At 35.2% G+C, this 15,748-nt stretch overlaps 1 protein-coding gene across 5 annotated transcripts in view; it reads left to right on the top strand.

The window, feature by feature from the left end:
* The first annotated feature begins 2,008 nt into the window (after nt 1–2,008).
* LOC122008236 (ABC transporter D family member 1-like) overlaps nt 2,009–15,748 on the top strand; it is a 40,586-nt gene continuing 26,846 nt past the window's right edge. For all 5 annotated transcript variants that reach the window (XM_042563892.1, XM_042563891.1, XM_042563890.1 and 2 more), the window contains exons 1-13: nt 2,009–2,544; nt 5,134–5,257; nt 5,387–5,675; nt 6,341–6,565; nt 7,140–7,337; nt 7,474–7,928; nt 11,774–11,912; nt 11,989–12,067; nt 13,783–14,021; nt 14,145–14,449; nt 14,528–14,636; nt 14,716–14,874; nt 15,648–15,747. In XM_042563892.1, coding sequence (XP_042419826.1) covers nt 5,196–5,257; nt 5,387–5,675; nt 6,341–6,565; nt 7,140–7,337; nt 7,474–7,928; nt 11,774–11,912; nt 11,989–12,067; nt 13,783–14,021; nt 14,145–14,449; nt 14,528–14,636; nt 14,716–14,874; nt 15,648–15,747 — 2,359 coding nt within the window. In that variant the 5' untranslated portion in view covers nt 2,009–2,544; nt 5,134–5,195. The remainder of the gene's footprint in view (nt 2,545–5,133; nt 5,258–5,386; nt 5,676–6,340; nt 6,566–7,139; nt 7,338–7,473; nt 7,929–11,773; nt 11,913–11,988; nt 12,068–13,782; nt 14,022–14,144; nt 14,450–14,527; nt 14,637–14,715; nt 14,875–15,647; nt 15,748) is intronic.

Here is a 15,748-nt window from a genome sequence, read left to right as displayed (position 1 = left end):
ATGAATATTTCTTTTCATCAACCTACTCTGTTAGACCATCCACACCAACTTCCCTATCCAAAATGCATAATTTAGGGTAAAAAAAAATTACTTTATTAAATTTGAATATCCACTTTTCAATACATCATATATCAACTTCTCTATTTCTTCTCTCTCCTCTATAATGTTTAGGGAATGTAATCCATTCCCTGAATTTAGAGAAGTACTGTTCATAAATGCATAATTTAGAGAATCGATAGGGTAGCTGATGTAAATATTTTTTAGCTACCCTATCCAAAATTTAAAGTAAAATTTTTGAATAGGGTATCTGATGTGGATGCTCTTATATTGTGATAATCAGAGTGCTATTTAAATTACATGTAATTCAGTTTTTCATGAGCGGACGAAACATATTGAAATTGATTGTCACGTAACTCGTCATTATCTTCATATTGGTATAATCACATTGCCTTTTGTTCCTTCAAAGCTACATATTGTTGATATGTTTACCAAGTGACATTCTGCTTCACGTTTTTGTTTTTATCCGAGAAACTCTCAATGCTTCTAACTGTAGCACCGTGAGTTTGAGAAGATGTTAGATTATATATATTTATTTATTTATAGCTTTTAGAACAATTTTATCTTTTTCTCTTTTATAGTTAGAGTTTAGAGTTTAGAGTTTAGAGTTTCTTAACTAAACTATATAAATACCTTATACTCTGTATTTCCAATGATCAATTTTGGATTCAATAATATAATTAATTTATTTTTTTTCTTAATTTCTATAACTAGATTTCTAGATTACTCAATTTACTGGTAAAAAACTTTCATGAGGCCTTAAGTACTTTCTTACAAAATGATAAACTAATCAAATGTTCATAAGTTTGATATTTAATTTAATAATTTTTTTTATATTTATTTGATTATACATAGGCTATGATTTACTAGGCACCTCTTACACTCAAGTGATCGTCCATAATTTAAATACTAGTAAGCTCAATTCATTACTACTTATTAATAATGTTGGTGAATAATTTATGAATAAATTTATATAAAATTTAATTATCAAAAAAATATATATGAATGATTTTATAAATTTTTGTATGTTCTTTCTATATTTAAAATTCATAGCACCTCTTACACTCAAGTGATCGTCCATAATTTAAATACTAGTAAGCTCAATTCATTACTACTTATTAATAATGTTGGTGAATAATTTATGAATAAATTTATATAAAATTTAATTATCAAAAAAATATATATGAATGATTTTATAAATTTTTGTATGTTCTTTCTATATTTAAAATTCATAATACGTTAAACATAAAAAAATAATATAAATTTTATGAATCGATATAAATTTAATATAAATTATAAGAATAACAAATTAATACTTGAGCTCGATTAAAAAATTTGAATAGGTTTTATTAGAATATTCATGAACAATTTTCAGGGATAAACTTGAGTTTCACTAAGTTCGAAAAGATTTTTAATAGACAAATTTGAATAAACTCGGTAGTAAATAAATAAACTTCAACACAATTAACTTGGATTGGCATGGCTCGTTTAAACCCTTAAAATTTAGTGTTGATTTAATATATATATATATATATATATATATATATATATATATATATATATATATATATATATATATATATATATATTTATACTAATTACTTTTCAAATTTATAAATAAAATTCTTAAACAAAAAATAAGTTTATAATATTAACTCACTAGTTAACCAAATAAATTTGAAAATATAAAAATTTTAAACAACTTAATTTTAAGTGCTCGATAATATATATTTAAAAGAATTAAGCCAAACTAAACTTAAATAAGATTAAAGTCATAAAAAACAAAAAGCTAAATTTAAACAACTATATTCATTTGAGATCCCACTCAGATTTGAATAAAATAAAATTTAGCCGAACTTCCCTATTTTATAGTCTTATTTATTTATATATAGTAAAGAACGTTTTATATTAGAAATATGTTTACACAATTTTATCGAGTGTTGGCCTCGCCGTTGAACCAGGCGTCCTCGGTGCCTCCACTCGTCCGGGTCGAGCGCTCCTCCACTCTTCCCCCTTTCTGGATCTCACACCTGCCCCGTCTACCAAGACCGAGTCGCACGCCGCTGCGATCAACGCGACTATAGCGTAGGTGCTCGTCTCGTCAAGGAAGAAGATGAAAGCAGTGCTGGCTAAGCCTTCCCCTACTTCTCTTGCACCGACCAACTTTGTTCGATTCCTGTGTCAAGGCTGGCGAGCCTTGCTGCAACAATCAATGATCTCCTTCCCTTTGTCCGTTGTTGTTGGCCGACGAGCAGCCGCCGCTCAAACGAGTCCTCTTCCCTCTTAGCGTCAGTCGTCCAACGGTGTCGACCTTTTTACTTCAGCAAGCAATGTCGATGCCCGCAGCCACCATCCGAGGTGGCAAGCGGTGGAGCCTTTTTTCTCTGCCATCAGTGAGCAACTACGGGTCTTTGTTGCTTGCATTCGGTCGCGAGATGGAGTACTGTTGATAGCACATTTGAAAGCTTGCTCATACGACTTTCAACAGTAATAATTGTTTTATAGAGAGGTTTCGTGCTTTGTGGCTTTCATTTTTTCCCCTTAAAAATGATTGTCGTCCCTTTCTTGTGTACCTAATTGTTTCTCCTTGTCTTGGCTAAGATGCAGAATATTGACCTTGGCCTATTTTTCTCAGCAATGGCATGTCTTCTTTGTGGGGGCGTTTTCATTGAGTTAGGGGTTCTAACCTAAGGCAGTCTAGCGATGAGGTGGACTAATCATGGAGATGAGTAGTAGTGAGTGGCATAATGTCCAATGGCGTGCATCCTAGTACCATAATTGAGTTGTGTGTTTTTCTTTAGCATGGGAATGGTGTGCTCATCTACATCCTAGAACTTGTTGGAGGATTTGCTGTAAGAATATGTTGTAGATGAGTTAACGTCAATCCTTACAGTTGTGCTGTCTAGGAGTTGATTGGGAATTGCACCCATTACGGGGATTAGGGAATTGGAGAGGATGAGATGTGTGCTGAGTTCCAACTTGAGCAGTTGCGAGGAAGATTCAAACAATGTTTGACCGTTCTAGGAGTTTAGCTAGTATGATCTACTTCAGGATTGTGATATCATGGTGGAACCTTAGTATGGTTATAGAAGCTTTGGTCCTTAAAGTGAAGTATAAGTGGTTTTGTTGGTATAACCATAAGCTTGTACAAGTGCTTATGGTAGAGTCAAAGACACCAATATGTATATCACTCGAAGTTAGATATCAATCACCAATATGTATATCACTCGAAGTTAGATATCAATCATTAGAGTGGAGGATGTAAGATTTAGTGCCATTGGACCTAGTGGGTGGTTTGAGATTGTGAAGCGATTAATATGTTCAAGGTTAAGGGTAAATTGATTATCATGTAATTAGTCCAGTCAACTTGTTAGGTCTTATGTAGGCTCAAATCTTAGTGCGTTTGTGATGGACATACTTTGATTGGTACGTAGATACTGCAGGAACATATCACTTCAATTGTTTGTGGATACTGTGTTGGTATGGGTAAATATGATTGTAATGCCCATGCCTACAGGTTTAGTAGCATCGATGTCGATAGACAAGCTTGTCCCAGTGATACTGTCTGGAACTGACTGATATAAGACTTTTTTTTCCTATGTCAACCTTCAGCGGTATTAGGAGGAGATGATACACAATAAAGAAAGAGAAGACGAAGAGGAGAAGCACTAAGGACACAGTTGGTTGAAACAAAAAGATTCTTTCTTAATGACTTATCCTTCAATTTTGTTTTGTCGATCATGAGAAGGAGATGAATCACGAACAAGAGACAGGAGGAAATGAGAAGATGTACCATTAAAAGTGAAGCTAGAGTTCAAAAATAAGATGTTTCTATATTCTTTTAATTTCAGTTGTGTTAATCTAAGTTCAACTCCAGTTTCCGTTGTCAATCTAACTCCAACTTCAGTTTCAGTTATGCTGCTTAGAGTTGGTCACTAGGGGATGCAGTGCATGTGGAAGGGACATGGAGAATGGGGAGAAGAAACGAACTGATCCTCACGTGATTGGAATTGGTTGACATCGACACTGGCATGGGAAGAAACAAATATCATGAAGGCTCTAATACCATGAAAAGTTAATGGAAATTATGGTTAAAATTACATGTCCCAAATGGTCTCCTCTATGTATGATATGAATTGTGAATCATATGATTTTGACAACTATAATAATTAATAAAGCCTTAAAATGTTCAGTGAAAATTACAAAAGTATTTGTTTGCCCCACAACTGCATTCTGCACTCTTGAAATGTTAGTAATTCTCACCATTTTTTCATGCTGACAAACCACCCTTTGAAAATAAAGAGTATCTGCACCACCATCCTTGATCCATCTAGTTTTGGCCCATAGAGAACAATGGGCAGATTTATTCTTGTGGAGGTAATCAAAATAGGTTTTGAGGCACTGATATTCAACATGCTCCTGAGAAGTCCATGCACATAAACTCCAATTGCTTCATATGATCTAAGCATTTGTCCAGACTAGATTCCTCTAATATAGAATTCCACGTTTTGCAACTCACAGTTTCAGGTAAACTTGTAAACTATGAAGGTTGCTAACCCAACTGGATTCTGGGCCCCTCATGACCAAACAGGATGATACTGCAGAGAGGACTTGCAACCTGACATATGGTGTATGAGTTCAAATTAGAAAAACAATCATTTAATTGTTCAAATTAGATGAAGTTTCCTACATCTAATTCTCCCTGGGCTACATAATGATCGAAACCCCTTGCACCGAGTAGCTCTGTAGCTCATTTTTGGTTCTATATGATTTACAAAGACAATGAGGCCAAAGCCTTTTTTTGGATTGCTGGTTTAATCTTTTTTGTAACATGACATCTATGCCACAATTTACTAGCAGTTAGGTTTTGGCTAAATGTTGATGAGGGAGGTTGTTCTGAAACAATGACAATAGTTGTGTCACTCTACATAAACATGAGAATCGACATTCTTTTCTTTGCTGGTTTTTTCTACACATCTATTTTTCTTCTATTCTACATGCAATCTTTTAGCTACGGAAGGATGTATAATATCTTCTCTTTATTAGGAGACTAATAATTCCTGTGTACTGTCGCAGTGTGCATTCACTTCTGAGCTCTTGTTTCATTTATCATAGCTTGGTTGCTTAATCCTCACAAAATGCCTTCCTTACAATTACTAAAGTTAACTGAGCGTGGATGTAACCTACTGGCATCAAGGAGGTATCTCTACTCCTTTCTCTCTTGTCCCTTGTTCACTGATGATGTTTCACATTCTCATTCTTGAAAATTCCATTTCTTGAAGTCTATACTTGAGAGTTGTCTCCAATAGATGAATGCTTTTTCGAGCAGGAGAATGCTTGCAGCAGTCTCAGCTGTTCTAGTGGCTAGTGGAACAGTTGCATATATGCAATCATGTCGCAACAGAAGAAGATTATTGAAAACAGAGAATTCTGCAAATTGCACCACTTCCAGTGAGACTGTAAAAAGTTTGAGCCTAAATAGTGCTGGTGATCAGCAAGTTCATAATGCAAGGCAGAGAAGAAAAGGATTGGGATCTTTACGTGCTTTAGCCTCAGTGCTGCTCTCGTCAATGGGCCCCAATGGTAGACACTATCTTATGGCCTTAGTGACTACAGTGGTGAGCATTTTGACTATGTCTTGTCTGGTTTAATTACACTATGGTTAATATGTGTTGCATCAGTACTTGATTATTGGATAAATACTGATGGTTGATACGCATTAGAAAAAAAATGGTGTGATGATCAAATTTGTACAAGCAACTTATTCAATTCATTTATTCTTAACTGGAACATAACAATCATTTAGTTTAGGCAAGGAGCAACTCAGTGATTATCCATATGATATTTCTTTGCGTATACTTTACCAAAAGTCTGCATGCCTTGAAGAATTTGACAGTGAATCCAACATTTCAAGCAACATAAAGAAAACAATTAGTTTTCATATTTCTTCTAAGAAGCTTAACCAGTGGTAAAAGATGCATATAAACAATTCAGTTAGATTTAGCATGATACTGAAAAGGATAAATTAGTTTATACAGGAATTGAAAAGGCACCTTGGTTCGGTCATTTGAATCATGGTGTACTTATTTAATTTTGCATTTCGTCTTCTGAACAATTATGAATGATTTTGTAGCCGTTTCATTCAGACAAAATTTTGATGTTTCTTTTGCAAACTTGGTCTCAGTTTTTTTCCTGTTACACACATTACATTCAAAGATTGGTAGTACTCGTTTGTTGGTTAGGTAGGACATATTCTTACAAATGTAAACTTTACAAATTGCAGGCGTTGAGAACTACCATGAGTAATAGACTGGCAAAAGTTCAAGGTTTTTTGTTTCAAGCTGCTTTCCTTCGGCGTGTACCCACCTTTTTGCGCTTAATTCTTGAGAATCTTCTTTTATGTTTTCTTCAGTCCACTTTATATGCGACATCAAAATACTTGACAGGGTCCTTAAGTCTGCATTTCCGAAAAATCTTGACAGAGCTCATACATGAGGATTATTTTGAGGTGCAGACATGTTCTGTTATTATGGGTTGTATAAAATTTTTGTTTATTCTTTTATTCGCCACTTAAGCTCAATGCAACATAGTTTTATTTTAATTGAAAGTAATTTTTGAAAGAATTTTTCATTTAAGTTTGTATTTGCTAATACGGGCTATTTCTTAACTGGTCTCATTAATACTTCAATGTGTGATTTGTGGAGATTGATCAAAGTTAAAAGGGTTAGTATCTGAGATAATCCAAGCTACACAGGCTTTTCCAAATGCCTGCTTTTGCATTTTATCAAATCTAAACCCAAAATGACTTGGTTATGTTTTAATTATATTTGTTAGACCCATTTAATTTTTTATTAGTTTTATTGATGTGCACATGCCATGTTTCAATATAACCCAGTCAAACTGGGGATGTGGTTTGTTTAACCTTGGACACTGATGAGGCTTCCCGGTGGTGTCTTAGCCCGTGGATTTGCTTGTTTTTCCTTGTCCTCGCTTAATCAGATCAGATTTATATTTTCCTGTTTAAGGTACTTTTTTTAGGTTAAGTTTTGTTTCTATTAATTAATTCTAGTTGTAAAATCCAGAACATGGTATACTACAAAATCTCACATGTTGATGATCGCATCAACAACCCAGAGCAGAGGATTGCTAGTGATATAAGAAAGTTTTGTTCTGAATTTAGCGAAATTATACAGGATGATCTCACAGCAGTAACAGACGGCCTGACATATACCTGGCGCCTATGTTCTTATGCAAGTCCAAAATATGTGCTATGGATACTGGTAGCATATTTTTCTCTTGCAATTTTCAAATGAATTAGTAATTTTCTCATTTATATTTGTTAAGTTTCTGCCTTTGTTGGCATAGTTTGATATCTATTTTTTTAGTTTTCTGGGAAGACTCATTGTTTGCTTTCAGGCATATGTCATCGGGGCAGGTGCTTCTATTAGGGTTTTCTCTCCAGATTTTAGAAATCTAATGTCCATGGAGCAACAATTAGAAGGGAACTATCGGCAGCTTCACTCACGATTGAGGACTCATGTTGAAAGTATAGCATTCTATGGTGGGGAGACTAGAGAAGCATCTTATATCAACGAGAAGTTTGAGGCTCTTGTAAAACATTTGAATATTGTTCATCGTGATCAATGGTGGTTTGGAATAATTCAAGATTTCCTCTTGAAATATCTTGGTGCTACAGTTGCAGTTGTGCTGATTATTGAGCCTTTTTTTGCTGGTGCACTCAGTCTTGATGCCTCTACTCTTGGAAGAGCAAAAATGCTGAGTAATCTTCGTTATCATACAAGTGTGATAACATCCCTTTTTCAATCACTTGGGACTCTCTCCACCAGTTCTTGGCGACTGAACCGCCTCAGGTTATTACTAATTCTCCCAGTTTATATTGGATAAAATTATGCATTCATTGAGCAGGTAACTTTTTTTTTTTTTAAATGTCTATAAAAAAGGGCAGCCCTGCATGAAGCTCCCATCATGCGGGGTCCGGGGAAGGATCCATTGTATGCAGCCTTACCTTGCTTTTTGCAAGAGGCTGTTTCCAGGATTTGAACCCGTGACCTTTTGGTCACATGACAACAACTTTACCATTGCGCCAAAGCTCCCCTTCAAATGTCTATATTTTATATATTTGATGATTTTATCATTTTTCTTCTTTTTCATATTTTTGTGATGCTGACCTCCATTGCTACTTGTCATGAAAAGAGAGATGGGAAGGAGGGGGAGGGGGAGACGAGAAAAAAAAAGCAAGGGGTGGGAGGGGAGGGCTATGGGAGCGTGGAAGAGGTGGGAAGGAAGAGTGAAGTGGAAAGATGATATAGCCAGAGTGGGAGAGCTTGCTTGAGAGGAGTGTATCAATTTCACTTAACTACACACCAGCTGATCTTAAAATACAATGGCTTTCTTCCTCTTCTTACAGTATCATCGATACAAGTTTACTTGAATGTCTTTATCTGTTTATCATGTTGAGTTAATTGACGTCAAGGGAGTCTCACAATTTAGCAACATCATGCAACAAGAAAATTTTCAAGTTGGTCTTCTCGGTAGTGACTTTTAATATTAGACGCACTGTTATTATACTAATTAAGGAGGTTACTTCAGTGAGAAACTTCTTAGTGTGTTCCATCTCAGTTCATGACATCCTTAGTTAATGATGGTCCTCACGTTAGTATAGCACATGCATTCGGGTCAAAAATTTATATTTTCGATTTAGGATTTTTGAGCATGTCTTATAATATTTTTCCTTTTTCCTAACCTTACACCAATATCTTATCCTCTCAATATCACTAGTAGAGAGGGGGCCATGCTCATCAGCTAATGACATTGGTTAGGTAACTCCTCCATCCTTGCCGTTTTGTCCTGCCCCTCCATATGTTCGAATTTTCTTTGATTTATAATTTGTGAACTAACTCATTAAATTATTAAATTACTTAATAATAGTTTTACTATTAACTTTGTTCTCATTTAAGATATGTGGGCCAGAAATGTAATTAGCATAGGACTTGTGGGAAGTGGGAGCCACTAATTTGATTTCTCTGCTTTTCTATCACCCAGCATCAGACCTTTTAACCAAGTGACTCTCTGGTCTCTTCGATTGTAGAGGTCGACATGACAATCAGAGCAACTCCTTAAATAGCTGCCAAGTTACTCCATTCTAGTCAAATATTAAAAAGAGTCACCATGTGGAATTCATTGCATGAAAATATGTAAAAATGCTTATTTGGGTATTTAAAAATTTTTGCATACTTATTTTGATGTGTGAGAATTTTTATTATAGTGACATGGGTACTTGGATTACATGGATGCAATTTTTGTCGTGAGAATTTTTATTATAGTGACATGGGTACTTGGATTACATGGATGCAATTTTTGTAAGATCATTTTCTTTTTTTCGTACTCTCTGAATTTGCCTAAGTTTATAAAGGTCTCATTGCAAATTTTTTCTGGTCATGATAGTTTGAACATATGAATTAACTTATGCTTTCTTTTGAAGATAGATTTCTTCATATCTCTTGAGTAAGGTGAATTTCTTCTCTCTTGAAGGTGGATTCCTTCACGGTTATTTTTTTTCTCGTCATGGTTGATTCCTTGTAATGAGAAAGCTTTCATTTGGTGAAGTTGGAGTATCTAGTGCAGAACCAACTACTTATTATCTACTTATTATTATATCTAGTGTTAAATTAATGTCCAAGCCAAGGTTGGGATGCTTAATTGTTAGGGCCCTGACCTCCATCTTCCTTCAGTTCATAAGCATGCTTTGCATCATGTAGAGATGATGACGCTAAGAAGGCAAGTTAATACTTTCCAAGAGCTCCTAGCACGAATGGAGACTTTGAGATATGCTACTTAAAATGTTTCAAAAAATGAAGACCAAAGTGGAAGATGAAGACAATCCCTTTCACAATGGTAATGAAGAGGTTCTCTCCTGATAATGTACTTGAAACAATTATTGCCAACACGATTTTGATCTCAAGGTGGACATCCTCAAAATTGAAGGACAGATTCAGCCCAATCCATTCATAGATTGATTTGATTCTATTGAGTGAACCTTTGATTATGAGGATGTACTTGGTGAGTAGGTGAAGACATCTTCAGGATTGAAGAGCTAATAAAGGCAAGCCAAAAATTAAAACACAAGTGAAAATGAAGAAAAAACTCAAAAAGAAATTCTTAGTGAACTATTTCTAAGATACTTACCTTGAGCTTTTTCATTTGTTTCCATAGAATTATTCCGTTGAAGAATGCAACTTCCAAACTAGAATAGGAACATAAATGGTCACAGGTCAACCAAGAAGCAAGAATAGCTGGTGCAGATATAATTGGATGTGATAGATCAAGAGATCATGCTTCCCCAATAGGGGGAAGCTCTAAATTTGCTAATCTGGACAAAAGAAAAGATGATCCTTCACTTCTCCCTCATTTAGGCCGATATATACTCCTTAATAGTTGAAGGATGTCATAAGGGTTCTTCAATTTAAATTCAATTTCTTGACTTGAAATGGCCCCCCTTGAGCACACTGTAATGACCCAAGAAAATTCAGATTGAACTGCCACCATTCTACACAAGATCACTGAATCTAGAGCCCAGTAGGATAAGAAATCCATGACATCGAAAGAGGTCAAGTTTGAACATCATAGGAGTACATCAGTCAGGTAACCCACTTGTTGAGAAAGTGATTAGCAACACTCACAAATGAAGAAAATCAGTGAGTATGATCATGATTGGAAGCTTGCTTGAGTTACAATCCTTATCGTGGATGGCTAAATGGGGAACTTAGCTTGTTGTACACATTTTCTCTGATCAACAGGTTGCCACTCTCAGCAGAAGAAAAAAGCCTGCTGGTCCTCTATGCTCATGAGCAGATGAAGGGGCTATGACTAAAGATCTGATGAGGAAGTAGGTCAAAGATTTTTAGCACTCGATCTAATTGCACGGGTGAGATTGCCAAATGCTGGTTGTTCTTTACTCGCTGCAAGGACTTGATGAGAGAGGACCATGGATGGGTACAGTGCTCAGGCTGAAGGGGTTAGGCACAAATGATACTCGCTTGAGGAAGATCCAACAATTGCAAGGGCGAGACTAAGAGAAGGAGAGAGAAATAAATCGGGAGAGGAAGAGATGCTCGGTGGCAGCAAAGGTCCCATGTAAAGAGCTCTAGGTTCCAGTTAATCCTAATCACAAGACTCACCAGTTAGATCCACTAACACTAAAGTGGGATTGCACATTGGTCTTATTATCCCAAATAATTGAATTAAATTACCCCAAATAATATCACTACCACTAATAAATTACAAATATAGATAACTTCTGACATTTGTCTTTTTTTCCTTTCTAAATTTGGCCCTCTAAATTTCACTACCTCCAAATTCCTCTAAACTCAGCTAAACTTTGGATTTGTTTTCCCGTTTTGGAAGGGGAGCCTTGGCGCAACGGTAAAATTGTTGCTTTGTGACCAAAAGGTCACGGGTTGGAATCCTGGAAACAACCTCTTGCAAAAAGTAGGGTAAGGCTGCATACAATGGATCCTTCCCCGGGACCCCGCATAGCGGGAGCTTCGTGCACCGGGCTGCCCTTTTAATAGAACACCTAAAGTACATTAATCCTCTAGTTTCTATTCTTTAATTATTGTGAATCTTAAACATGGAACTTATTTTGTTGGTGTATGATACTTTCTGGAGATCTTTCAACTGAATTTTTTTAATGCAGTGGTTTTGCTGACCGCATTCATGAACTAATGATTGTTTCAAAGGAACTACGTGCCATTGGTGACAAGTCATTAATCCAGAGAAATTCTAGCAGTAAATATATCTATGAAGCAGATTATATTGAGTTTTCTTGTGTTAAGGTAGTTTAAAAAATTTTGAAAGATTTTCTGTCTGTCCTTACTATCTGTGAACCTTTTGATACTTGATGTTTTCCAGATAGTTACACCAACAGGAAATGTATTGGTCGATGATTTGAGTTTGCAGGTAGACTCAGGTTCAAATCTATTAATTACAGGTAATTTCCTGCAAAATATTTGCATTGCTTTGGATTTTATAGATTTAATTAGGGTTGTTGCAAGTTCATCCTATTTGTTTCTCTCTTGAAGTTTTTTAATAAAGATAGCTCTTGAAGATAAATTATTAGTTTCAAAGATTTAATCATATGTTTTAAAAGGTGATTTAAGGTGCTAGGTAATCGACCCACTAACAAACACTTAGGCATAATTGAGAGAGCTGAGGTGGTTAATATTCAAATAATGTTAAAAAAAAAACTTTGATAGTAACATTAAGATGACTAAAAATGTAATTGCTCAATCAAAATAGATTTATAATGGTAAGTAAATAGTGATAATTAATAACTAAATACGTAACAACAACAACACTTATCATAGTTTACATTGTAATTTACAAAAACACATAATATAACAAAAACATAAGTACAAAACAAAATATCCAAGCCATATTGACACAATATAAACACCTAAAAATATAACATAATTCATAACTGGGTCATGCTATAATCTCAACATTCAAAAACATAGTTTAGATTTTACAATCAATCAATCATAATATCAAATCTAGTCCTTTCTAGGAGTAAAACTATTGAAAAATTAGTCTCTCAAATAAAGTATATGTGTGTGTGTGTGTGTGTGTGTACACACACATATATACCTGTCTAGATCGCCTAGGTGTGCTGCTTCACAGAAGGTCCTCCGCCGAAAGGGTACCATTTATTGGCTAGGCAAAGCAGTCCCCTTACTGCCTAGGCAACAACTTGGATCTCATTTTAGAACACTGGATTTCTTTTATCAATATAATTAACCATTTAACCTGTCGACTCTTGAAATATAGCTCTAATTGCAAAAACATGTATATAAATATACATTTCTGGGTGAAGTAGTGTTCCTTAAAGAACTCTTATTGCAAACCCATTTATGTTTTTAACACTTTTGTCTTAGTCTTTGTTATGTAGGAGAAAACAACTCATCTCTGATAGCATGTGCTCACTAGGTAATTAGGATTAGTTCTCATCTCTTTCACTTACCCAAGTTACTTGTTTGGGTAGTTTATAAATCTGAGATCTGTCAGTGTTCTTATCATTTTAAGAATTTTGTGTATTGAACCTTGTATTGCTCTTCACTATTTATCCTTTTCTTCCATGCCATACTTAATAACACCTTTGCTTGTTTGCTTCTAAATGTAACAGCTAAGTGGAGATCAAAATATGTTTTCAAAAAAGAAACAGAAAGAAAGAATTTGAAAATTCTAAGTTAATGAAATGGTGAAAAAAAAACAGATAAAATTAAGCAGACCCTCAAAACCTTCTAATCTATGGCTTTGCATGTCAGCCATATAATTTGACAGAAACTGCTAGCTTGAAGTGGTAAGTTCTGCTTGGCTGAAGATATTTATGGTTTTCATGTTTAAGAAACTTCAATGGCATAGTGTAAAAATAGATAGAAACGAGGGAGAAACTTCAACAAACTGTTGCTTATACATCATCTGCGGGAGTTAGCTTTCTGTATACCCGGACTCCTTATGAATCCTCATGAATTTCAAGCAGTTTTTGCACAAGCAAACTAAGTGTTTTCTCCAATGCAGGAACACCATCTAGCTTGAGTCTAGGATATCAATTTTCTTCTGTTCTGCTTTCTTAACATCAGAATTTTAATTCCAATAATGCATCGTGGTTTCTGATAATTGATATATTTATATCTTTCTTTTGTTAAGGTCCTAATGGATGTGGAAAAAGTTCCATCTTCCGCGTTCTTGGAGGTCTGTGGCCACTTATATCTGGATACCTTGTAAAACCTGGGATTGGTTCAGGCCTTAATAAGGAGATCTTTTATGTTCCACAGCGGCCATATACAGTAGTCGGGACACTCCGTGATCAATTGATCTATCCTCTTACTACAGATCAGGAGACTGAACCACTCACCTATGACGGAATGGTTGAGCTGCTGAAGAATGTAATTTTTCCTCGGTCTACTTAATTTTCTAATTCTACCTCGCAATTAATCATTGCATGTATTTTACTCTACATACCGGTTCATTACTATTTAAAAATATTTGATATAAAATTGCTTTGGTAGGTTGATCTTGAGTATTTGCTGGATCATTATCCCTTAGACGAGGAAATGAACTGGGAAGATGAGCTTTCTCTTGGTGAACAACAGAGACTTGGAATGGCCAGGTTATTCTATCACAAGCCTAAGTTTGCTATTCTTGATGAATGTACAAGTGCAGTCACAACCAAAATGGAGGAACGCTTCTGTGAGAAGGTTCGAGCTATGGGAACATCCTGCATTACGATCTCTCACCGACCTGCATTAGTTGCATTCCATGACATGATTTTGGCATTGGATGGGGAAGGAGGGTGGAGAGTCCAGTATAAGAGGTTATTTTTGGTGATTAGTTTGCTCTTTCTTTCTGGACAGAAAAAAGAGTGGCATTCTCAGATTTTACTGATTTGCAGGGATGCTTTGTCTCACCCTTATAAAACAAAACATGATTTACAAAAACTTTCGGGAACTATTTGTCTGGATTATGCATGTGCTGTTCATAGAACTTCTACAAGTGGGGAGGTAGTTGTCTATGCAAAATACCATCATTCCAATTCTACTTAAAAGAACAAAAAATTTTAAAATACTTTTCATTTTGCAGGAAAATATGTTATTGACATCTAATGGGCATTCATATTCAAGTAAAGTTATTGCATTTTCACCTGAAATAGACAAGGAGGATCCCCTTCCTAGTGTTCCACAACTGGAGAAACCACTAAAGGTTCTGCCGCATAGAGTTTCTTCAATGTTTAAAGTGCTGGTGCGTTTTTTCTGTCACATTTATCTGCTTTGACACTCTTCACCTTGCACAAATTATTTGTTGTTCTCATTAATTAAATGCTTTTTCCATACCTATCTGACAATTTATTAGGGAAAGATTTCTCTTAAAAATTGGAACTCATCAACCATGTTATAGATTTGATCAAATGGCCATTGCCTCAAATATCAATATTGAAGGACTCAATTTTTATGTTTATTTTTTTGAACATTTCCTCTAAGATGAACTTAATTTGATGAGGCTGCAAGCCGAATTATTTTGTAGGGACATGTCCATGATGATTGACTAAACAAGGGCACTTAATTGAACAATAATACAGATTAAGCTGTGATTTGGTTTCATGACTTGTGGTCCATGTTAAATATACAATTTAGTATTCTTTTATACTAAAAACTTAAGCTATCGAGAAGGGCACAAGTTTTAGATTTCTGATTTTTACTGGCTTGAGATTTTGGAATAAGTGATTACTCAATTAATTTTATGCGGCATTAGAACAGCTGGGCCAGTGTTAAATTCTGTGTTGACAAAAAAAATCTTATCATTATGTGTCTGAGCCAATCAGAAGTATACTCATCTGTACTGAAAGGAGAGTGTTAAGCTGGCATATAAATGTATAATTAGTCATTTTCTTCGTTGCTCGGGATTTTGAGATAAGTGGTTATCCAATTAAGTTTATCATGATTTTTGACTCGTGCTTGGTCAAAAACCCGAAGTGAACCAATTCGAGTTATTCTATTTGTTGGATCCTTCTACAGGTTCCCTCCCCTTTTGATAAACAGGCTATGAGGTTATTAGCAGCTGCTTTAATTATTGGGTCTAGAACATGGATCTCCGACCGTATTGCTTCTTTGAATGG

The sequence above is a fragment of the Zingiber officinale genome, chromosome 8A (genome assembly GCF_018446385.1).
Source record: "Zingiber officinale cultivar Zhangliang chromosome 8A, Zo_v1.1, whole genome shotgun sequence".
Classification (NCBI taxonomy): Eukaryota; Viridiplantae; Streptophyta; class Magnoliopsida; order Zingiberales; family Zingiberaceae; genus Zingiber; species Zingiber officinale.
This window is presented reverse-complemented; position numbering and strand designations above follow the sequence as displayed.